Below are 25,161 nucleotides of genomic sequence, written 5' to 3'. Positions count from 1 at the left end.
GGCCTAGCCTATTAAAGCTGTTTTTGTTGTATGACGTGATTTATTAGTACGTGGTGCTGAAATGTCCCTCCACCCCTTTGTTTGTCTCTTTTTTTCTCGAAGGCAGGTTTCGAGTTGCAGTCAAGGAGGAGCTGAGAGTCCTCTGTGGTGGCTGTTGGAACCTGATGCTCAAATATAAAGAGCTGCTTTGCCTCCCGACCGCAAGCAAACACTGAATCACAACCTCATAGGAGGAGATCAGAAACCACACATACACACGGTGCTTCTCATAACCAAAAGTGGCATCCAGTCTAGTTTAGACTTCTAGCTTAGACTTCTAGCCTACAGCTCAACCTATTTAGTCAGTTGATGAGTCAGGTCGCTACAAACCAATTCTTTATTCTTTAAAAAAAGTGATAAATATCTTATGGAACGTATTTCTTAAGGCGCATCCCATTGTAATAGAGTCTAGTAAATTGAGAGCAAGTGAAGTTTTGTTGAGAGAGCGCAGAGAGCGAGGATGGCTGCACTGATCAGCGCGTACTCGTCTTGGCCGGAGAGCTTTGAGTGCTCGGCGGGAGATGGAGACGTGCCCGACGGACATGGCTCACACAGAACTCCCGTGGACAAGGCGTCGGAGCCGCGCATCAGGCGGCCCATGAATGCGTTCATGGTCTGGGCCAAAGATGAGAGGAAGCGCCTGGCTGTCCAAAACCCAGACCTGCACAACGCAGAGCTGAGTAAAATGCTAGGTGAGATTAAAGTTTATTGTTTACGGAAATATTTAATATTTATAGATACAATATTTAGGATATTATTATCATTATTATTACGCAATACCCAGGCTCTGCCAACAGTTGGGCTATGTCAAATCAGAGCTATTCCTAGCCTGCAACTTTTCAAGGTAGTTGAGATGAGAAATTATGTATTCAACTTTAGCCTGAAGTATATAAAGAAACTATAATCGATTAAAAATATATATATATATATATATATATATATATATAAACTTCTTAGTTTCTTGAGCATATTGGTTATATAGGCTATGTCCTAAAATAAATGAAAAATAAACTCCTCACGAAAACTTTAAGTGGCAGTAAATTAATGAGTGAACGTCGCTAATTCGATTTTATAGGCAATCAATCTCATTGCACAAAGTTTTCTTAAATTGAGGTAGTTTATCAAGAGGCCTGTGGGTCACTTGGATTAGTGCGTAAATCTCAACGTGCGCCCTTGCGTTTCGTTATTGCCTGTTTTCCGTCACTCACAACTATATTTCACTCATAAAATACATCAAAAACAGACAAACGATATTAGCCAGTTAAAAGTAAATATATATTTGCTAATTTTGATACATTTTGAAAGCATAGCCCTATCCATTCCTATTGCACTGGCGGGGATGAGCTTTTATGGCTCAAAATAAACACTTACATTTTGACTTATTTGTTGCTTTTTCGTTAAAATTGGGTTACCTTTTGGTATAGCTGGTAGTTCGTTATTTCGTTCAAATTTTTGAATGAGCCATATTATTTTCCTCTTTGCCAACAAACATTGTAGCCGTATTACAGTGTGAACATAGAGAAAATGTTTCCCCCTGACGCAGTATTCCTTTAAAAAAATAAATTCAGTTAAAATACGTTTTTACATGGACTTATATAAATATATTTTTCAGGATAAGGTATCCTATCGCAAAATCCCCTTTGCTATTATGATGCTAGTATTTTTTGTTAGTACACATCTCTCCGACCACGGAATAGGGTGAATAATTTAGTTTCAACCAGATTGAATTAAAGTGTGTTAAACTATGCATTTTTTTCCCCTCAATTTTAGGCTGCTAGAAGTCTCCATCCTTCTGAGAAAATGTGATGTTTTAGATTTAAAATAAATATTTATAATTTTTAAGGGAACGAGTTCGTCAGTGAGTTTTTTTGTGTGGACTCAAATTGACAAAACCAATTGGACTACCTTTTCCATGAAACACATATACAATTCATCAACATGAAAGAGTTAGAGTTTTTATACTTTATTTATATATAAACCATGGAAGATAAATATTTTTCTGTTCAATTCCTTCAAAAGAAGAAAATGCCCTGCAGTAAAGACATCTTTTGGAAATTAGATCTGACATCACTTAGATGTTCATAAATTATCTTCAAGATAATTCTCAACAATTTGAAGGTGCTTTTCATTTAAACGCGACCATGTCATAACTGTAATAACGCATGAACAAAACACACCATGTAACCATTGGTTACAGCTGTGTCTCTCTGATCTCGACCGTTCCAAAAACATTTTAACGGATTAAAAATTCCGTTTAACAATTAGCCCTTTTTGTTGTTGTTAAAACTAATAGCAGCTATGTGTTTTCTTCACTAATGTTTCAGTCAACTAATATGTCTTTAAAGTTATCTTCCATCCAACATTAAATAAGTGATAGATTATTATTGATTGATAAGACTATTGTAGATAATAACTAAATCTATGTCCTGTTGTTTCTTCACGCCAGGCAAGTCGTGGAAGGCGCTGACACCCTCCCAGAAGCGTCCGTATGTGGAGGAGGCAGAGAGGCTGCGGGTGCAGCACATGCAGGACTACCCCAACTATAAGTACCGGCCTCGCCGGAAGAAGCAGCTAAAACGCATCTGTAAACGTGTGGACCCCGGCTTCCTGCTGGGCAGCCTGGCGGGCCCCGACCAGAATGCCTTGTCCGACCCCCGGAGCCTCTGCCACCCCTTGGGTTTGGATAAGGACGAGGATGGGGTTAGTGGTGGTGATGGAGGTGTTGGGTTCTCAACCCTCTCTTCCCGCAGCCCAGGGCCTCTATCTGGGGTTAGATCCTTCAGAGACGTACCGTCCAGCTCCAGCTCCAACAGCTTCGACACCTATCCCTACGGCCTCCCCACCCCGCCTGAGATGTCCCCTCTGGATCACGACCACCCCTCCTACTACCCTTCCTCCTCTTCCTCCTCCTCGTCCGTCTCTTCCCCCGAGGAGCGCCACCAGCACCGTCAGGGTCAGACCCCCGGAGGTGGAGGTGGGGGTCCCATGTGCCTCAGTCCTTCATCCTACCACCCTGACTACACCCCCACTCAGACTTCCATTCACTGTGGTGGCTCCCACTCCCACCTGACCCACCTCTCCCACTTGTCCCAGACCCAGTCCGGAGGCCTCATCCCTGGGCATCCTCTGTCCTACTACAACCCATCCTCCTGGTCCTCCCAGCTCCAGGTCCACCCGGGCCTCAATCACCCTCACTTAAGGCACCTTTCCCCAGGTCACCACCAACAGCACCACTTGGGTCAGCTATCCCCTCCTCCCGAGCAGAACCACAGTCATCTGGAGACTTTGGACCAGCTGAGTCAGGTAGAGCTTCTAGGGGAGGTCGACCGCGATGAGTTCGACCAGTACCTGAACTCGACGGTGGCAGGCGCTGCGGCAGCAGGAGTGGGGGTGTTCCGTTCCGAACAGGAAGGAGGAGGAACGATGACGGTGACCGGTCACATCCAGGTGACATCGGCCTCAGCTCCGTCTTCTGAGAGCGGCGTCGGGGAATCCAGCCTGATCTCTGTGCTGGCGGACGCCACGGCAGCATACTACAACAACTACGGCATCTCTTAGACAGGACGAGTTGTCGAGTTACCTGGTTGCCATGCCTACGCCCGCCGCTCTCGTCGTCACACCTGGAACTGACCAGGGGACAGGAGGATCAGAACCCCCAACCCCCCCGGTCCATGTAATCTCATTCATTATGATCTAGGATCTGTCCCCTCCTCTCCATGTAATCTGATTCATTATGATCTAGGATCTGTCCCCTCCTCTCCATGTAATCTGATTCATTATGATCTAGTATCAGGCCCCCCCCCCCCGGTCGATGTAACTTGATCCATTATGATCTAGGATCAGCCCCCCTCTCTCTCTCGGCCCCATACAGGGGCCTGGAGAGAGAGAGATACAGAGAGAGAAAGATATATATATATATATATATAGAGAGAGAGCGAGAGACCTCAGGGATGCTCAGATCGAGCACTCGTTTGTCACTTCTATCTGTCTATTTCCAAAACAGAATAACAATCGGGACAGTTTGAGTCGTTGAGGTAAAATGTCTTAACGTGTTGCCAGTAAGGCTCAGGATCTCTCATCTCTTATCGAAGTACTTTGATGTTTCACCTAAATACTTTATTATAATGCTGTTATTATGAATTATTTCTGTTTTGAATGTTTATTATTTGTTACCCAACATTAGTTGGGGAGTTTTTACCTCAGTAGTTGAGTAGAAAATGATGATTAGATGGATATTTCTTATCCAATTCTCCTAGACAACATTGTCTGTTGTCACAAATGGTACCCTGTTCCCTAAATAATGCACTACGTTTACCCAGGAACCATTGGGCTCTAGTCAAAAGTATTGCACTATAAAGAGGAATAGGGTGCCATTTTGGGACGCTACCCACAGTGTATCATGAAGAAAAATACTTTATATACTTTTTTATTTTGAAGTACTTCATGTATAATCATAATCTTTACAATGAAAATAGCAATGATGATAACTATTTACTGTATGCTGATTTATGGTTTGTGAAATTGAATTAATTTAAAATAAAAGTTCCACTTTTATATAAAAATATTTGCAACTTGGATATAACCACACGCCGACATGCACAGACTAACATCAAGGTGTATCAAAATATTTTTTATCGTTTTGGTATAATACTGCATTATACTCAAATATACAGTACCAGTCAAATGTTTGGACACACCTACCCATTCAAGGGTTTTTCTTTATTTTTACTCTTTTCTGCATTGTAGAATAATAGTGAAGACATCAAAACTCTGAAATAACACATGTAGTAATCAAAAAACCCCAAAGTGTTAAACAAATCAAAATATATTGTATATTTGAGATTCTTCAAATAGCCACCCTTTGCCTTGATGACAGCTTTACACACTCTTGGCATTCTCTCAACCAGCTTCATGAGTGGGGCGTCTTGTTTATGCCATGTGTAACTGTTGTTGTTTGTGTCGAACTGCGTTGCTTTATCTTGACCAGAGGTCGCAGTTGTAAATGAGAACTTGTTCTCAACTAGCCTACCTGGTTAAATAAAGGTGTTCTCAACTAGCCTACCTGGTTAAATAAAGGTGAAATAAATAAAACATTTTTTAATTGAGGTAGTCACCTGGAATGCATTTCAATTAACAGGTGTGCCTTGTTCAAAGTAAAAAATGGTGGAATTCTTTGAGCCAATCAGGTGTGTTGTGACAAGGTAGGAGTAGTATACAGAAGATTTGGTAAAAGTCCAAGTCCATATTATGGCAAGAACAGCCCAAATAAGCAAAGACAGGGTCATCAGGGGCGGCAGTGTAGCCTAGTGGTTAGAGCATTGGACTAGTAACCGAAGGGTTGCAAGTTCAAATCCCCAAGCTGACAAGGTACAACATCTGTCGTTCTGCCCCTGAACAGGCAGGTAACACACTGTTCCTAGGCCATCATTGAAATTAAGAATTTGTTCTTAACTGACTTGCCTAGTAAAATAAAATCACTTTAAGTCATGAAGGTGTGTGTTATGTCATAGAGTTGATGTCTTCACTATTATTCTACAATGTAGAAAATAGTTTAAAAAATAAAATAAAAAAAACCTTGAATGAGTGGTTGTGTCCAAACTTATGACTGGTATTAAAAATATTATATTCTAATTAAGAAAGAAGGAGAGAAAGACTACTTTTCTAAAGACAACTGTTTGCTTATATTAAGTATTTTATTTTATTGGGGGCAACAAAAAAAACAGTATTGTGAATTATGAAATTATCTCAGCATTGTTTTTCTTCGTAACCAAGAGGAAAACTGGTTACTGGTAATATTATTCGGTCTGGGATGTTGATAGGAGTGCTTCACCAATGCCTGCTCGGACTATGCTGGGCCCCTGCAAGAAGCCTGAAGCCTCGTTGTTACTCGTGGTCCCCCCCTCTCTCTGTTTTTTCCTCCTCTCTCTCTCTCTTTCTCTTTCTCTCTGTCCCTCTGTCTCCCTTTCTCTCTCCCTCTCTCTATCCCTCTTCCCCCCCCTCTTCTTTATAAACTGTAGTTGTACAGTGAAATTAATAAAACAAATAAATCTGCATCATTGACTGTTTCTAAAACGTTCCTCATTTCTCTGCCCTTTGCTTTTGTTCCCCCCCCCCCCCTGAATTCTTCTCATTCTTTATGCTAAAAGGAATTCAGGGGGCTTTTGACAAATCCTGAAGTCTGGCACTTTAGCTCGGCGGGTCTTCCTACGTTGTTGTTTTTTTGGGACCAGCTGAGTCGTGCTCCTGTGAAGAGGATGTGACTGCGGAGCGGTGTTTCCTGACTGATAAGACCTGAGCATCAGGATGTTTGGGGTCGGCTGGGCCACGGCAGTGAAGAGGGGAGCATATATATATATACACACACACACACACACACACACACACACACACACACACACACACACACACACACACACACACACACACACACACACACACACACACACACACACACACACACACACACACACACAGGAGAGCAGAGGGGAGGGGAAGGGAACCCATTGGTCGGTATGTAGGAAACAGGACCTTCTTACACCCAATGTGTTTATCGGGGTGCCTTGTCGACCTGGCTGGCTCAACAGCCCTCAGCCACACAGGCAAAGAGACACACACACGGACGTGGACACACGGCTAGCCGGACACTGGCTTCTTACACTGTCTGAACTGACCTCTGAAAAGAAAGAATGTTGGAATCCAAGACCACAAGACGTATAGTTAAACACGTGTGTCCAGGTAGGACTCTCCCAGTACAGTAAACCAGTTAGGACCCTCCTTCCCAGTACCCAGTACAATAAACTAGTTAGGACTCTCCTTCCCAGTACCCAGTACAATAAACCAGTTAGGACTCTCCTTCCCAGTACCCAGTACAATAAACCAGTTAGGACTCTCCTTCCCAGTACCCAGTACAATAAACCAGTTAGGACTCTCCTTCCCAGTACACAGTACAATAAACCAGTTAGGACTCTCCTTCCCAGTACAATAAACCAGTTAGGACTCTCCTTCCCAGTACCCAGTACAATAAACCAGTTAGGACTCTCCTTCCCAGTACACAGTACAATAAACCAGTTAGGACTCTCCTTCCCAGTACAATAAACCAGTTAGGACTCTCCTTCCCAGTACAATAAACCAGTTAGGACTCTCCTTCCCAGTACCCAGTACAATAAACCAGTTAGGACTCTCCTTCCCAGTACCCAGTACAGTAAACCAGTTAGGACTCTCCTTCCCAGTACACAGTACAATAAACCAGTTAGGACTCTCCTTCCCAGTACAATAAACCAGTTAGGACTCTCCTTCCCAGTACCCAGTACAGTAAACCAGTTAGGACTCTCCTTCCCAGTACCCAGTACAATAAACCAGTTAGGACTCTCCTTCCCAGTACCCAGTACAATAAACCAGTTAGGACTCTCCTTCCCAGTACCCAGTACAATAAACCAGTTAGGACTCTCCTTCCCAGTACCCAGTACAATAAACCAGTTAGGACTCTCCTTCCCAGTACCCAGTACAATAAACCAGTTAGGACTCTCCTTCCCAGTACCCAGTACAATAAACCAGTTAGGACTCTCCTTCCCAGTACAATAAACCAGTTAGGACTCTCCTTCCCAGTACCCAGTACAGTAAACCAGGTTGGACTCTCCTTCCCAGTACCCAGTACAATAAACCAGTTAGGACTCTCCTTCCCAGTACCCAGTACAATAAACCAGTTAGGACTCTCCTTCCCAGTACCCAGTACAATAAACCAGTTAGGACTCTCCTTCCCAGTACAATAAACCAGTTAGGACTCTCCTTCCCAGTACCCAGTACAATAAACCAGTTAGGACTCTCCTTCCCAGTACACAGTACAATAAACCAGGTAGGACTCTCCTTCCCAGTACAATAAACCAGTTAGGACTCTCCTTCCCAGTACCCAGTACAATAAACCAGTTAGGACTCTCCTTCCCAGTACACAGTACAATAAACCAGTTAGGACTCTCCTTCCCAGTACCCAGTACAATAAACCAGTTAGGACTCTCCTTCCCAGTACACAGTACAATAAACCAGTTAGGACTCTCCTTCCCAGTACAATAAACCAGTTAGGACTCTCCTTCCCAGTACCCAGTACAATAAACCAGTTAGGACTCTCCTTCCCAGTACACAGTACAATAAACCAGGTAGGACTCTCCTTCCCAGTACAATAAACCAGTTAGGACTCTCCTTCCCAGTACCCAGTACAATAAACCAGTTAGGACCCTCCTTCCCAGTACCCAGTACAATAAACCAGTTAGGACTCTCCTTCCCAGTACAATAAACCAGTTAGGACTCTCCTTCCCTGTACAGTAAACCAGTTAGGACTCTCCTTCCCAGTACCCAGTACAATAAACCAGTTAGGACTCTCCTTCCCAGTACCCAGTACAATAAACCAGTTAGGACTCTCCTTCCCAGTACCCAGTACAATAAACCAGTTAGGACTCTCCTTCCCAGTACAGTAAACCAGTTAGGACTCTCCTTCCCAGTACCCAGTACAGTAAACCAGTTAGGACTCTCCTTCCCAGTACCCAGTACAATAAACCAGTTAGGACTCTCCTTCCCAGTACAATAAACCAGTTAGGACTCTCCTTCCCAGTACAATAAACCAGTTAGGACCCTCCTTCCCAGTACCCAGTACAATAAACCAGTTAGGACTCTTCTTCCCAGTACAATAAACCAGTTAGGACTCTCCTTCCCAGTACCCAGTACAATAAACCAGTTAGGACTCTCCTTCCCAGTACAATAAACCAGTTAGGACTCTCCTTCCCAGTACCCAGTACAATAAACCAGTTAGGACTCTCCTTCCCAGTACACAGTACAATAAACCAGTTAGGACTCTCCTTCCCAGTACAATAAACCAGTTAGGACTCTCCTTCCCAGTACAGTAAACCAGTTAGGACTCTCCTTCCCAGTACCCAGTACAGTAAACCAGTTAGGACTCTCCTTCCCAGTACCCAGTACAATAAACCAGTTAGGACTCTCCTTCCCAGTACCCAGTACAATAAACCAGTTAGGACTCTCCTTCCCAGTACCCAGTACAATAAACTAGGTAGGACTCTCTTTCCCAGTACAATAAACCAGTTAGGACCCTCCTTCCCAGTACCCAGTACAATAAACCAGTTAGGACTCTCCTTCCCAGTACAATAAACCAGTTAGGACTCTCCTTCCCTGTACAGTAAACCAGTTAGGACTCTCCTTCCCAGTACCCAGTACAATAAACCAGTTAGGACTCTCCTTCCCAGTACCCAGTACAATAAACCAGTTAGGACTCTCCTTCCCAGTACAATAAACCAGTTAGGACCCTCCTTCCCAGTACCCAGTACAATAAACCAGTTAGGACTCTCCTTCCCAGTACAATAAACCAGTTAGGACTCTCCTTCCCAGTACCCAGTACAATAAACCAGTTAGGACTCTCCTTCCCAGTACCCAGTACAATAAACCAGTTAGGACTCTCCTTCCCAGTACCCAGTACAATAAACTAGGTAGGACTCTCTTTCCCAGTACAATAAACCAGTTAGGACTCTCCATCCCAGTACCCAGTACAGTAAACCAGTTAGGACTCTCCTTCCCAGTACAATAAACCAGTTAGGACTCTCCTTCCCAGTACCCAGTACAATAAACCAGTTAGGACTCTCCTTCCCAGTACCCAGTACAATAAACCAGTTAGGACTCTCCTTCCCAGTACCCAGTACAATAAACTAGGTAGGACTCTCTTTCCCAGTACAATAAACCAGTTAGGACGCTCCTTCCCAGTACAATAAACCAGTTAGGACTCTCCTTCCCACTACACTAAACTACAGTACCCTACACTACACTACAGTACAGTATAGTAGAGTACAGTACCCTACACTACAAAACACTACACCATACTACAGTACCCTACACTACACTACACTACACTACACTACAGTACACTACACTACAGTACAGTACACTACCCTACACTACACCATACTACAGTACCCTACACTACACTACACTACACTACACTACACTACAGTACACTACACTACACTACTCTACAGTACACTACACTATACTACAGTACCCTACACTACACTACACTACAGTACACTACACTACAGTACAGTACACTACCCTACACTACACTACACTACCATACACCACCCTACATTACACTACACTACACTACACTACACCATACTACAGTACCCTACACTACACTACAGTACACTACAATACACTACACTATACTACAGTACCCTACACTACACTACAGTACACTACAATACAGTACACTACACTACACTACAGTACACTACACTACACTACAGTACCCTACACTACACTAAAGTACACTACACTACACTACACTACACTACACTATACTATAGTACCCTACACTACCCTACACACCACTACACTACACTACAGTACCCTACACTACACTACACTACAGTACCCTACACTACACTACAGTACACTACACTACACTACAGTACCCTACACTACACTACACTACTCTATACTACAGTACACTACACTACAGTACCCTACCCTACACTATACTACACTCCACTACCCTACCCTACACTACACTACACTACCCTACACTACACTACACTACACTACAGTACCCTACACTATACTACACTACAGTACCCTACACTACACTACACTACACTACACTACACTACAGTACAGTACCCTACACTACCCTACACTATAGTACACGACTTTACCCTACACTACACTACAGTACCCTACCCTACACTATACTACACTACACTACAGTACCCTACACTACCCTACCCTACACTACCCTGCACTACCCTATACTACACTACACTACACTACACTACACTACCCTACACTACAATACAGTACCCTACACTACACTACCCTACACTACCCTGCACTACCCTATACTACACTACACTACACTACACTACACTACACTACACTACACTACCCTATACTACACTACACTACACTACACTACACTACACTACCCTACACTACAATACAGTACCCTACACTACCCTACACTACACTACCCTACACTACCCTATACTACACTACACTACAGTACACTACACTACACTACAGTACACTACACTACACTACCATACACTACACTGCACTACACTACACTACAGTACACTACACTACACTACACTACACTACAGTACACTACACTACACTACACTACAGTACACTACACTACACTACCATACACTACACTGCACTACACTACAGTACCCTACACTACAACACTACAGTACACTACACTACAGTACCCTACACTACACTATACTATTGTACCCTACACTACCCTACACCACACTGCCCTACACTACACTACCCTACACTACCCTATACTACACTACACTACACGACACTACACTATACTACAGTACCCTACACTACACTACAGTACACTACACTACACTACAGTACACTACACTACACTATACTAAAGTACACTACACTACAGTACCCTACCCTACACTATACTACACTACATTACACTATACTACAGTACACTACACTACACTACACTACACTACACTACACTACAGTACACTACAGTACCCTACCCTACACTATACTACACTACATTACACTATACTACAGTACACTACACTACAGTACCCTACACTACACTACACTACAGTACACTACAGTACCCTACCCTACACTATACTACACTACATTACACTATACTACAGTACACTATACTACACTACAGTACCCTACACTACACTACACTACAGTACCCTACCCTACACTATACTACACTACACTACAGTACCCTACACTACCCTACACTATAGTACACGACAGTACCCTACACTACACTACACTACACTACAGTACATTTAACATTTAAGTCATTTAGCAGACGCTCTTATCCAGAGCGACTTACAAATTACGCTACACTACACTACAGTACTCTACACTACACTACTCTACACTACACTACACTACACTACTCTACACTACACTACTCTACACTACCCTACACTACACTACTCTACACTATACTACACTACACTACTCTACACTATACTATACTATACTATACTATACTACTCTACACTACACTACACTACACTACTCTACACTACACTACTCTACACTACACTACACTACACTACTCTACACTACACTACACTACACTACACTACACTACACTGCACTATACTACTCTACACTACACTACACTACACTACTCTACACTATTCTACACTACACTACACTACACTACACTACACTACACTACACTACACTACACTACACTACTCTACACTACACTACTCTACACTACACTACACTACACTAAACTACACTACATTACAGCACGTTGCCCCTGGTGATTCTGATTAAGTCCAATGGAATGACAACATTCATCAAATGCCAGAGTTTACAGCTGCAGGGCCACTGTGCTCCCTCTGACAGGGTTGGGATCATTACGTGTCCTTCCTGCAGGCTCGCTTTGCTCTGTCAAAGGTCTGTTACGGCCGTGTTTGGGGGAGACGGTTGGCCCCAGGCAGGTAACAGCAGCCTCAGCCTCAGCACCTACAGGGTCAGAGCACACACTCGTAGAAAAAAGTTTTTTTTGTTGACTGTCCCCATAGGAGAACCCTTTATGGGTCCAGGTGAAGCCCTTTTCAGTTCCATGTAGAACCCTCTGTGGAAAGGGTTCTACCTGGAACCAAAAAGGGTTCTTCAAAGTTTTCTCCAATGGGGACAGCCAAATAACCCTTTTAGGTTCTGAATGGCACCTTTTTTTCTAAGAGTGTAGGGCTCGGCTCCATAACAGCCTCCCCCAGCCTACTCCAGCCTCCCCCAGCCTACTCCAGCCTCCCCCAGCCTACTCCAGCCTCCCCCAGCCTACTCCAGCCTCCCCCAGCCTACTCCAGCCTCCCCAGCCTACTCCAGCTTCCCCAGCCTACTCCAGCCTCCCCATCCTACTCCAGCCTCCCCCAGCCTACTCCAGCCTCCCCCAGCCTACTCCAGCCTCCCCCAGCCTACTCCAGCCTCCCCCAGCCTACTCCAGCCTCCCCCATCCTACTCCAGCCTCCCCCAGCCTACTCCAGCCTACTCCAGCCTACTCCAGCCTCCCCCAGCCTACTCCAGCCTCCCCCAGCCTACTCCAGCCTCCCCCAGCCTACTCCAGCCTCCCCCAGCCTACTCCAGCCTAACCCCAGCCTACTCCAGCCTCCCCCAGCCTACTCCAGCCTCCCCAGCCTACTCCAGCCTCCCCCAGCCTACTCCAGCCTACTCCAGCCTACTCCAGCCTCCCCCAGCCTACTCCAGCCTCCCCAGCCTACTCCAGCCTCCCCCAGCCTACTCCAGCCTACTCCAGCCTCCCCCAGCCTACTCCAGCCTCCCCCAGCCTACTCCAGCCTCCCCAGCCTACTCCAGCCTCCCCAGCCTACTCCAGCCTCCCCAGCCTACTCCAGCCTAACCCCAGCCTCCCCCAGCCTCCCCCAGCCTACTCCAGCCTCCCCCAGCCTACTCCAGCCTCCCCCAGCCTACTCCAGCTTCCCCCATCCTACTCCAGCCTCCCCCAGCCTACTCCAGCCTCCCCCAGCCTACTCCAGCCTACTCCAGCCTACTCCAGCCTCCCCCAGCCTACTCCAGCTTCCCCCATCCTACTCCAGCCTCCCCCAGCCTACTCCAGCCTCCCCAGCCTCCCCCAGCCTACTCCAGCCTAACCCCAGCCTACTCCAGCCTAACCCCAGCCTACTCCAGCCTCCCCCAGCCTACTCCAGCCTAACCCCAGCCTACTCCAGCCTAACCCCAGTTTAACCCCAGCCCAGCCCAGACTTCCCAGCCTTCTCCGGCCCAACCCCCTTCTTACACCAGCCTAACCCCAGTCTACTCCAGCCTAATCCAGTCTAACCCCAGTCTACTCCAGCCTAATCCAGTCTAACCCCAGTCTACTCCAGCCTAATCCAGTCTAACCCCAGTCTACTCCAGCCTAATCCAGTCTAACCCCAGTCTACTCCAGCCTAATCCAGCCTAACCCCAGTCTACTCCAGCCTAATCCAGCCTAACACCAGCCTAACCCCAGTCTACTCCAGCCTAATCCAGTCTAACCCCAGTCTACTCCAGCCTAATCCAGCCTAACCCCAGTCTACTCCAGCCTAATCCAGCCTAATCCAGTCTAACCCCAGTCTACTCCAGCCTAATCCAGCCTAACCCCCTTCTTACTCCAACCTAACACCAGCCTAACCCCAGTCTACTCCAGCCTAACACCAGCCTAACCCCAGCCTAACTCTAGTCTACTCCAGCCTAACACCAGCCTAACCCCAGCCTAACTCTAGTCTACTCCAGCCTAACACCAGCCTAACTCTAGTCTACTCCAGCCTAACACCAGCCTAACTCTAGTCTATTCCCACCTAACACCAGCCTAACCCCCTTCTTACTCCAACCTAACACCAGCCTAACCCCAGTCTACTCCAGCCTAACACCAGCCTAACCCCAGTCTACTCCAGCCTAACACCAGCCTAACCCCAGCCTAACTCTAGTCTACTCCAGCCTAACACCAGCCTAACTCTAGTCTACTCCAGCCTAACACCAGCCTAACACCAGCCTAACTCTAGTCTACTCCAGCCTAACACCAGCCTAACTCTAGTCTACTCCAGCCTAACACCAGCCTAACTCTAGTCTACTCCAGCCTAACACCAGTCTAACCCCAGTCTACTCCAGCCTAACACCAGCCTAACACCAGCCTAACTCTAGTCTACTCCAGCCTAACACCAGCCTAACCCCAGTCTACTCCAGTCTAATCCAGTCTAACCCCAGCCTAACTGGGGTGGCAGGGTAGCCTAGTGGTTCGAGTGTTGAACTAGTAACCGGAAGTTTGCAAGTTCAAACCCCCGAGCTGACAAGGTACAAATCTGTCGTTCTACCCCTGAACAGGCAGTTAACCCACTGTTCCTAGGCCGTCATTGAAAATAAGAATTTGTTCTTAACTGACTTGCCTAGTTAAATAAAGGTTAAATAAATAAAACTCTAGTCTATTCCCACCTAACACCCTTCTTACTCCAGCCTAACTCTAGTCTATTCCTGCCTAATCCAGTCTAACACCAGCCTAACCCCCTTCCTAATCCAGCCTAACTCTAGTCTCCTATATCCTACTCCAGTCGAAGACTCCCTGTGGTGTACCTAACAGCTACACCTCTGTTCAGTGTTAACAGTACTCTGTCTTCCACTGCCCCCCCCCCCGGTAGGACATAGGAACAGAGAAAACGAGAAACACTCATCACTAGATCAACTCAAGAACACTGAACAGTCAGTACACGTCAGTCACTGGTTACACACAGCGACACTAGTTTCAATGGCCACTTGAACTCATACAATACACACATCTCACGGATAATCTGAGCTGCCATAAATTGTAGAAATAATGTAGAAATGACAGATGTTTTCAACCCACATACTCTGAATACCTTGTAGCTAGGACCTGACTGTGTATCAATATGAATATATTATGTTCCTATACAAATACACTCTTCTTGTGTTTTTAAAAATCAAGATGGCCATAAACAATAACTAGTAATGCTAGTTAATGTTCTAGAAGGATTAAAATTTCACCTTTCTGGTAAAAAAAAACAAACAGTTATACATTTCTGGGGTGTAGTCACTTGTAAGGATGCAAGCTCAATACACAAATAATATTAAAATATTAAATATATATATTTCTATTATTATTCAAGCAATAGGGCTTGAAATGATTTAAATGCTTTCTAAATATAGTAACAATCAAATTACAAACGATTTACTAATTTACTATTTATTAAGATTACACATTTCTTATAAATGTAAAACAAATACATAGTGACTGACAACAAGAGATTCCTGCCAAACGTCCTCTGAGCGGCAGAGAGACAACATTCAAATGTCTGCAGACTCGTTACAACGTTGATTGTCTGTCTGTCTGTCTGTCTGTCTGTCTGTCTGTCTGTCTGTCTGTGTCTGTCTGTCTGTCTGTCTGTCTGTCTGTCTGTCTGGCTGGCTGGCTGGCTGGCTGGCTGTCTGTCTGTCTGTCTGTCTGTCTGTCTGTCTGTCTGTCTGGCTGTCTGGCTGTCTGTCTGTCTGTCTGTCTGGCTGTCTGTCTGTTTGTCACTCTGTCTGTCTGTCTGTCTGTCTGTCTGGCTGTCTGTCTGTCTGTCTGTCTGTCTGTCTGTCTGTCTGTCTGGCTGTCTGTCACTCTGTCTGTCTGTCTGTCTGTCTGTCTGTCTGTCTGTCTGTCCGTGACCAAGAGAAAGTAGTCTTGTTTCAATTATACTCAAATTATTTTGTATTTCTTTGATATTTAAGAGCTCTAAATCCAGCGAGATGAGACGGGTTTTGATGTAATTGCTAGACCAGGAATCATCAACTAGATTCGGCTACTTTGTCGATTTATTCTTGAGTGGATGATCGGGGTTGCCGGAACATAATTACTAATAATTTGTAGACTGCAATTTGACCGCAAGAATCCCCAACAGATATGTTTGACTACAAAATTATAATTTCAAATCTTGTGTACATTGGTATACAATCACGTCGTGTCTCTCTATTATCCGTGGGAATACTTGGGACCAGATCTCTTAAATCAAAATCAATTGGAGCTGATTTAATAAATAAATAAAAACCACCCGTTACCGCAACCGCAAAGTCATGATTATTTCTAACCTTCAAGTTGCACAATGCAGAAATCGCTCCGCCATTTCCTGGTTACTACAACTCAAAAAGTTGGTCTAAAATTCAGTTTATGTGACAAAATACTCTAGTATAGTGTAGAGAATCATTGTACCATCTAAAACCGCTGTGAAATATATTCATCCAAAAATACTGTTGTTTCAGCTGTTTGAAGCTGGTGTACAAAACCGAAAGTAAAAGATGCAAAAACAAAACTTAAGAACAGGAAGCTTAGAAATAACGCATATAGAACAAATCGACAGCTTCTTAGACTTGCTTTCAGTTAGAATAAAAGAGCTATAACTCACATTTCTATGTAAATTTGGTCTGTCACCCCAAAAAGTTGACATATTTCCACTTTAACCCTAACCTTAAATTTTTTGTTGTTGTTGTTCTCATTCATTTATTTTTTATTTTTTTTACAATAGCCAATGTTGACTTAGTGGCTGTGTGTTAACTAGTGAAAGCCAACAGATAGAGAGACTGTGTAAATAAGCGGGACAACCAGACCTTTTCACAGAGTTGCACGGGGAATAGATGCTGTGCCTCTCACAGAGCGAGCGGAACACAGAAATGTCTGTCGGAACCGGTCCAGAACCACTCAAAGTCTCCTAAATAAGATGCTTTGATGTCTACTATGACATCATCGCTAATTCCTTTCCACATCAAGCTGGCAATCAGCATCCGCAGGGAGGATTTATTTAAGATATTACAGGATATAAAGCTGGAATAACAACGTCTTTCATGTCCTTCCTCTCTGCTCGCTCCCTGAACTTGCTCCAGCTTGAGCCTCAGTCTAAGGAAACAGCCTGGCAGGTAGCCTGTTCTTGTCCCTCTCCCATACAGCTCTTAGATCAGTACTGGAGAATTACTCTGTCAGGACGTCCATTCTAGTTTATTCTTTTAGCAACAGGTCCCAGATCAGCAGTATGGAGCCTGCCTGTCTGGTAGTCTGATCTACTTCCTGTTCCCCCTCTGTCTCATCACCTTCCCGGACAAACAAACACCACCCTGTCCTTTCCACTCCTTCGCCAGGCTAACAGCTGTGTTGAGTGGATGAGGCCTGGGTCTGGTCCAGGACAGCTGTGTTGAGTGGATGAGGCCTGGGTCTGGTCCAGGACAGCTGTGTTGAGTGGATGAGGCCTGGGTCTGGTCCAGGACAGCTGTGTTGAGTGGATGAGGCCTGGGTCTGGTCCAGGACAGCTGTGTTGAGTGGATGAGGCCTGGGTCTGGTCCAGGACAGCTGTGTTGAGTGGATGAGGCCTGGGTCTGGTCCAGGACAGCTGTGTTGAGTGGATGAGGCCTGGGTCTGGTCCAGGACAGCTGTGTTGAGTGGATGAGGCCTGGGTCTGGTCCAGGACAGCTGTGTTGAGTGGATGAGGCCTGGGTCTGGTCCAGGACAGCTGTGTTGAGTGGATGAGGCCTGGGTCTGGTCCAGGACAGCTGTGTTGAGTGGATGAGGCCTGGGTCTGGTCCAGGACAGCTGTGTTGAGTGGATGAGGCCTGGGTCTGGTCCAGGACAGCTGTGTTGAGTGGATGAGGCCTGGGTCTGGTCCAGGACAGCTGTGTTGAGTGGATGAGGCCTGGGTCTGGTCCAGGAGAGCTGTGTTGAGTGGATGAGGCCTGGGTCTGGTCCAGGACAGCTGTGTTGAGTGGATGAGGCCTGGGTCTGGTCCAGGACAGCTGTGTTGAGTGGATGAGGCCTGGGTCTGGTCCAGGACAGCTGTGTTGAGTGGATGAGGCCTGGGTCTGGTCCAGGAGAGCTGTGTTGAGTGGATGAGGCCTGGGTCTGGTCCAGCAGGACAGCTGTGTTGAGTGGATGAGGCCTGGGTCTGGTCCAGGACAGCTGTGTTGAGTGGATGAGGCCTGGGTCTGGTCCAGGACAGCTGTGTTGAGTGGATGAGTCCTGGGTCTGGTCCAGGACAGCTGTGTTGAGTGGATGAGGCCTGGGTCTGGTCCAGGACAGCTGTGTTGAGTGGATGAGGCCTGGGTCTGGTCCAGGACAGCTGTGTTGAGTGGATGAGGCCTGGGTCTGGTCCAGGACAGCTGTGTTGAGTGGATGAGGCCTGGGTCTGGTCCAGGACAGCTGTGTTGAGTGGATGAGGCATGGGTCTGGTCCAGGACAGCTGTGTTGAGTGGATGAGGCCTGGGTCTGGTCCAGGACAGCTGTGTTGAGTGGATGAGGCCTGGGTCTGGTCCAGGACAGCTGTGTTGAGTGGATGAGGCCTGGGTCTGGTCCAGGACAGCTGTGTTGAGTGGATGAGGCCTGGGTCTGGTCCAGAACAGCTGTGTTGAGTGGATGAGGCCTGGGTCTGGTCCAGGACAGCTGTGTTGAGTGGATGAGGCCTGGGTCTGGTCCAGGACAGCTGTGTTGAGTGGATGAGGCCTGGGTCTGGTCCAGGACAGCTGTGTTGAGTGGATGAGTCCTGGGTCTGGTCCAGGACAGCTGTGTTGAGTGGATGAGGCCTGGGTCTGGTCCAGGACAGCTGTGTTGAGTGGATAAGGCCTGGGTCTGGTCCAGGACAGCTGTGTTGAGTGGATGAGGCCTGGGTCTGGTCCAGGACAGCTGTGTTGAGTGGATGAGGCCTGGGTCTGGTCCAGGACAGCTGTGTTGAGTGGATGAGTCCTGGGTCTGGTCCAGGACAGCTGTGTTGAGTGGATGAGGCCTGGGTCTGGTCCAGGACAGCTGTGTTGAGTGGATGAGGCCTGGGTCTGGTCCAGGACAGCTGTGTTGAGTGGATGAGGCCTGGGTCTGGTCCAGGACAGCTGTGTTGAGTGGATGAGGCATGGGTCTGGTCCAGGACAGCTGTGTTGAGTGGATGAGTCCTGGGTCTGGTCCAGGACAGCTGTGTTGAGTGGATGAGGCCTGGGTCTGGTCCAGGACAGCTGTGTTGAGTGGATGAGGCCTGGGTCTGGTCCAGGACAGCTGTGTTGAGTGGATGAGGCCTGGGTCTGGTCCAGGACAGCTGTGTTGAGTGGATGAGGCATGGGTCTGGTCCAGGACAGCTGTGTTGAGTGGATGAGGCCTGGGTCTGGTCCAGGACAGCTGTGTTGAGTGGATGAGTCCTGGGTCTGGTCCAGGACAGCTGTGTTGAGTGGATGAGGCCTGCGTCTGGTCCAGGAGAGCTGTGTTGAGTGGATGAGGCCTGGGTCTGGTCCAGGACAGCTGTGTTGAGTGGATGAGGCCTAGGTCTGGTCCAGGACAGCTGTGTTGAGTGGAAGAGGCCTTGGTCTGGTCCAGGACAGCTGTGTTGAGTGGATGAGGCCTGGGTCTGGTCCAGGACAGCTGTGTTGAGTGGATGAGGCATGGATCTGGTCCAGGACAGCTGTGTTGAGTGGATGAGGCCTGGGTCTGGTCCAGGACAGCTGTGTTGAGTGGATGAGGCCTGGGTCTGGTCCAGGACAGCTGTGTTGAGTGGATGAGGCCTGGGTCTGGTCCAGGACAGCTGTGTTGAGTGGATGAGGCCTGCGTCTGGTCCAGGAGAGCTGTGTTGAGTGGATGAGGCCTGGGTCTGGTCCAGGACAGCTGTGTTGAGTGGATGAGGCCTGGGTCTGGTCCAGGACAGCTGTGTTGAGTGGATGAGGCATGGGTCTGGTCCAGGACAGCTGTGTTGAGTGGATGAGGCCTGGGTCTGGTCCAGAACAGCTGTGTTGAGTGGATGAGGCCTGGGTTTGGTCCAGGACAGCTGTGTTGAGTGGATGAGGCCTGGGTCTGGTCCAGGACAGCTATGTTGAGTGGATGAGGCCTGGGTCTGGTCCAGGACAGCTGTGTTGAGTGGATGAGTCCTGGGTCTGGTCCAGGACAGCTGTGTTGAGTGGATGAGGCCTGGATCTGGTCCAGGACAGCTGTGTTGAGTGGATGAGGCCTGGGTCTGGTCCAGGACAGCTGTGTTGAGTAGATGAGGCCTGCGTCTGATACAGGACAGCTGTGTTGAGTGGATGAGGCCTGGATCTGGTCCAGAACAGCTGTGTTGAGTGGATGAGGCCTGGGTCTGGTCCAGGACAGCTGTGTTGAGTGGATGAGGCCTGGGTCTGGTCCAGGACAGCTGTGTTGAGTGGATGAGGCCTGGGTCTGGTCCAGGACAGCTGTGTTGAGTGGATGAGGTCTGGTAGCCCGTATAACAAGTGGTCCTCGTGGACAGAGTTGGTGATCTTTGTAAGTAACATCTATGTCCCAAATGGCACCCAATTCCCTAAAGTAGGGCTCTACTGTTGACCAGGGCCCTAAAGTAGGGCTTACTATTGACCAGGGACCTAAAGTAGGGCACTACTGTTGACCAGGGCCCTAAAGTAGGGCACTACTGTTGACCAGGGCCCTAAAGTAGGGCACTATTGTTGACCAGAGCCCAACAGTAGGGCACTACTGTTGACCAAAGCCATTAAGTAGGGCACTACTGTTGACCAGAGCCCTAAAGTAGGGCACTACTGTTGACCAGAGCCATTAAGTAGGGCACTACTGTTGACCAGAGCCATTAAGTAGGGCACTACTGTTGACCAGGCGTGTAGGAGGCTGTCTGTCTGGTCACGTTGTTAGGTGTGTGGACAACGACCGACGAGCCAATCACGTCGCAGCTTGGTTTGGCTAAAGGCCTGCGGTGAATATGGGACGGATGACGTGTGTTGCGTTCTAGTCTGTAGGTGAAGGAGAAGTGGCTAATTTGAACTACGTGACTGTTAACATACATTAATGTACACAGGGCGAAAGTGAGCCTGGGAAGCACTACCTGTCACACTACACGCCTACATTAGGTTTCTATTCCCGGATCTACTTACATAACATAAATCATTTCATGTACTACCTCATTCCCATAATGTTATGCTCCTTTGCACCCCAGTATGTATCTCTACTTGCACATTCATCTTCTGCACATCTATCACTCCAGTGTTTATTTGCTAAATTGTAATTATTTCGCCACCATGACCTATTTATTGCCTTTACCTCCCTTCTCACCTCATTTGCACACACTGTATATAGACTTTTTTCTACTGTGTTATTGACTGTATGTTTGTTTACTCCATGTGTAACTGTTGTTGTTTGTGTCGAACTGCTTTGCTTTATCTTGACCAGAGGTCGCAGTTGTAAATGAAAACTTGTTCTCAACTAGCCTACCTGGTTAAATAAAGGTGTTCTCAACTGGCCTACCTGGTTAAATAAAGGTGTTCTCAACTGGCCTACCTGGTTAAATAAAGGTGTTCTCAACTGGCCTACCTGGTTAAATAAAGGTGTTCTCAACTGGCCTACCTGGTTAAATAAAGGTGTTCTCAACTGGCCTACCTGGTTAAATAAAGGTGTTCTCAACTGGCCTACCTGGTTAAATAAAGGTGTTCTCAACTGGCCTACCTGGTTAAATAAAGGTGTTCTCAACTGGCCTACCTGGTTAAATAAAGGTGTTCTCAACTGGCCTACCTGGTTAAATAAAGGTCTAATAAAAAAAGACAATAAAAAGTGTGCCATGTACTACATAATGAATGAGATCTGTTTTTATGGATGAGTGGCACCCTTCCACAAGGAGGACACAAATGCAAGTGGTTTTATTTTTCTAGGCAAGTCCTATTTACAATGACGGCCTAGGAACTGCCTGTTCAGGGGCAGAACAACAGATTTGTACCTTGTCAGCTCTGGGATTTGAAGTTGCAACCTTTCGGTTACTAGTCTAACGCTCTAACCACTAAGCTACCCTGCCGCCCCATCTAATTGTGCAATGAACTTTCTAGACAATTTAAAACAGTCAAGTCGGCCAGAGAACAAGAGGAATAAGATAGACAGACCCTTCCATCAGGCACCATAAAACCTCTAGCCACATGAAACATGTGCAGGAGCTGAGGTAAATTTCACATTTCCAGTTGGAGTGTGTTAACGCTAACATTACAGCGCAATAATAACCTGTTTACAATTTGTACTTGGCTTCCACCCTCGCCAAAAAAAAAAACCTGTACAGCTGAGGATTATGGGTGCAGCTATTCTCCGACCTCATTGTGGTGAGACAACAGACACAGCAGGCGGTGGCGAACAGGCGTGAGCGACGCCCGGACGAAGAATGGACCAGACTCGGCGAGGGACGGCTGCCATGTGGCAGGAGGAGCGGAGGGAGACAGATGGGGACCCCTGGAAGAACGTTAGGGGACGGAGCAGCCAGCCAGCGCCCACCCACCTTTACCTACGGCTGAATGCAGCAGCTGAACGAGGTCCCACACCTGTTCTCAACAGATACAGACAGAGAGACTGGAGTCATTAGCAACATAGAGGGAGTCTAGTCTGTCTGTGTGTGTGTTTGTCCAGAGTCCAGAGAAGAACGCCTGCATGACTGCCAGTCCAGAGAAGGAACACGGTTTGCATTCCAAACGGAACCTTATTCAGTACACTACTTCTGACCAGGGACCATAGCGGACTACACAGGAAATAGTGGGTCATTTAGGCTTCCGTTGACCCATAACAGGAAGCTGATGCCAAACCCCACAATGCAAAGCAGCTGCTCCCTAATGCAGTGGTCTGTTTGTTCACATGTCATTAGGACTGAACAGACTTGGTTTTTCAATACATTTTGAAGAACAATGTTCTTGCCACGATTGTCTTGTTTTATAGATTATAAATTGCCCCAAAGCTTGAAGTTATAACTTCAGTAATAATAAAAAATTTAATTCAATTATAGTTCTGTGCTTCTAGAGGATTTATTTTCTGATTTAACAGCAGTCTTTTAAGGCACATTTATTTTCTGACCAATTCATTAATCAGAAATATCCCAGTGAAACATATGGTAAAAACCATCCAGACTTGCAGTGAGAGAGGCACAGCCTATTTTTAACAGCATGGTAATGGCAAATGTGTGTGTGTGTGTGTGTGTGTGTGTGTGTGTGTGTGTGTGTGTGTGTGTGTGTGTGTGTGTATGTGTGTGTGTGTGTGTCTGGGCGTGTGTATGGGCGTGTGTATGTGTGTGCATGTGTGTGTGTGTCTGGGCGTGTGTGTGTGCGTGTGTATGTGTGTGTGTGTGTCTGGGAGTGTGTATGTGTGTGTATGTGTGTGTGTGTCTGGGAGTGTGTGTATGAGTGTGTATGTGTGTGTGTGTCTGTATGTGTGTGTGTGTGTGTGTGTGTGTGTGTGTCTGGGCGTGTGTATGTGTGTGTATGTGTGTGTGTGTCTGGGAGTGTGTGTATGAGTGTGTATGTGTGTGTGTGCCTGGGTGTGTGTGTGTGTGTGTGTGTGCGTGTGTATGTGTATGTGTGTGTGTGCGTGTGTGTGTGCGTGTGTATGTGTGTCTGTGAGTGTATGTGTGTGTGTGTCGGGGCATGTGTGTGTGTATGTGTATGTGTGTCTGTGTGTGTCTGTGTGTGCGTGTGTATGTGTGTGTGTATCTGGGAGTGTCTGTGTGTGTGTGCGTGTGTATGTGTGTGTGTGTCTGTGTGTGTCTGTGTGTATGTGTGTGTGTGTCTGGGAGTGTCTGTGTGTGTGTGTGCGTGTGTATGTGTGTGTGTGTCTGTGTGTGTCTGTGTGTGTGTGTGCGTGTGTATGTGTGTGTGTATCTGGGAGTGTCTGTGTGTGTGTGTGCGTGTGTATGTCTGTGTGTGTCTGTGTGTGTGTGTGTGCGTGTGTATGTGTGTGTGTGTGTCTGGGAGTGTGTGCTACGCAGGCAGACATCTTTGAATTGTTGTCGACTGTTAATGCTACAGCATCTCCCTGTCTGATATTGTGAATTGCAATTACTCTCAGTTTAGCAATACTTTCTCATTTTAGTAATACCTTCAGCCCTCTCTGTTTAGTAATACAGTTTCAATACCAAATTATCCTGAAGTTCACTTATTTAATAGTTATTAAAGTTTGGGAATATTTGATTTATGGAATGGTCTTGTATTGGAATTAAAGAGGAACAATTAAAACACCTTATGAACTACAGTTTCTTTGGACAGGGTTTGCTCTTTTAAAAGGCCTGGAAGCCCTGGGGCTATAGAAACTATTCTACTTGGACTTGTTTTTAAACTTTAGAATGACACAATGGTCATGCCGTTTATGACAATATTGTAATGAAACAGGCAGGGAGCAGGTCTCGAACCCTGGACCTTCAAGCTCGAAGTCCAGCGCGCTATTGACTACAAAATAATATTCGAATTGGAGAGTCGATATCCGCGCTTATAAACCCAGGGTTCTTAAAGTTTTATTCGTCTTCTGACCAATTTCTGCTTAGATTTACCTGCTTCGTTAAAGAAAGCTGCCTTTTATCACAAATACACAACGACATAAGTAAGGATTCATCACGGTGGTTCAGGCAAGCTGAAGCTCCTGTTAAAATGACTAGTTAGATGGCATGCTAAATTGATATGCTATAGCAGCTAAGCAAACGCAAGCTGGTGTTAAACAATTTTAACAAGGTTTAGCTGCTAAATCTGTATTTAAGGAATGTCCTATAGATTATGTTATCGATATGACCCTTTAAAAGCCGATTAAACTGCAAGTTACTCTATGAA

General features: G+C 46.4%; 1 protein-coding gene across 1 annotated transcript; it reads left to right on the top strand.

Moving 5' to 3' along the window:
* The first annotated feature begins 211 nt into the window (after positions 1-211).
* Positions 212-6,092, top strand: LOC135557996 (transcription factor Sox-7-like). Its single transcript, XM_064991756.1, has 2 exons — positions 212-731; positions 2,486-6,092. Exons 1-2 carry the CDS (start codon positions 500-502, stop codon positions 3,595-3,597), a joined length of 1,344 nt encoding a protein of 447 aa, XP_064847828.1. The 5' UTR covers positions 212-499; the 3' UTR covers positions 3,598-6,092.
* The last annotated feature ends 19,069 nt before the right edge of the window (positions 6,093-25,161 follow it).

This window comes from Oncorhynchus masou, chromosome 16 (genome assembly GCF_036934945.1).
Source record: "Oncorhynchus masou masou isolate Uvic2021 chromosome 16, UVic_Omas_1.1, whole genome shotgun sequence".
NCBI lineage: Eukaryota > Metazoa > Chordata > Actinopteri > Salmoniformes > Salmonidae > Oncorhynchus > Oncorhynchus masou.
Note: the sequence above shows the minus strand (reverse complement) of the source record. Positions and strands in the feature narration are given on the sequence as shown.

What these genes read in the sequence shown, in the direction of transcription:
- LOC135557996 (XM_064991756.1), top strand. Translation starts at nt 500, where the DNA reads ATGGCTGCACTGATCAGCGCGTACTCGTCTTGGCCGGAGAGCTTTGAG. An exon ending in AGAGCTGAGTAAAATGCTAG is followed by an intron (nt 732 to 2,485) that starts GTGAGATTAAAG and finishes TCTTCACGCCAG; the next exon opens with GCAAGTCGTGGAAGGCGCTG.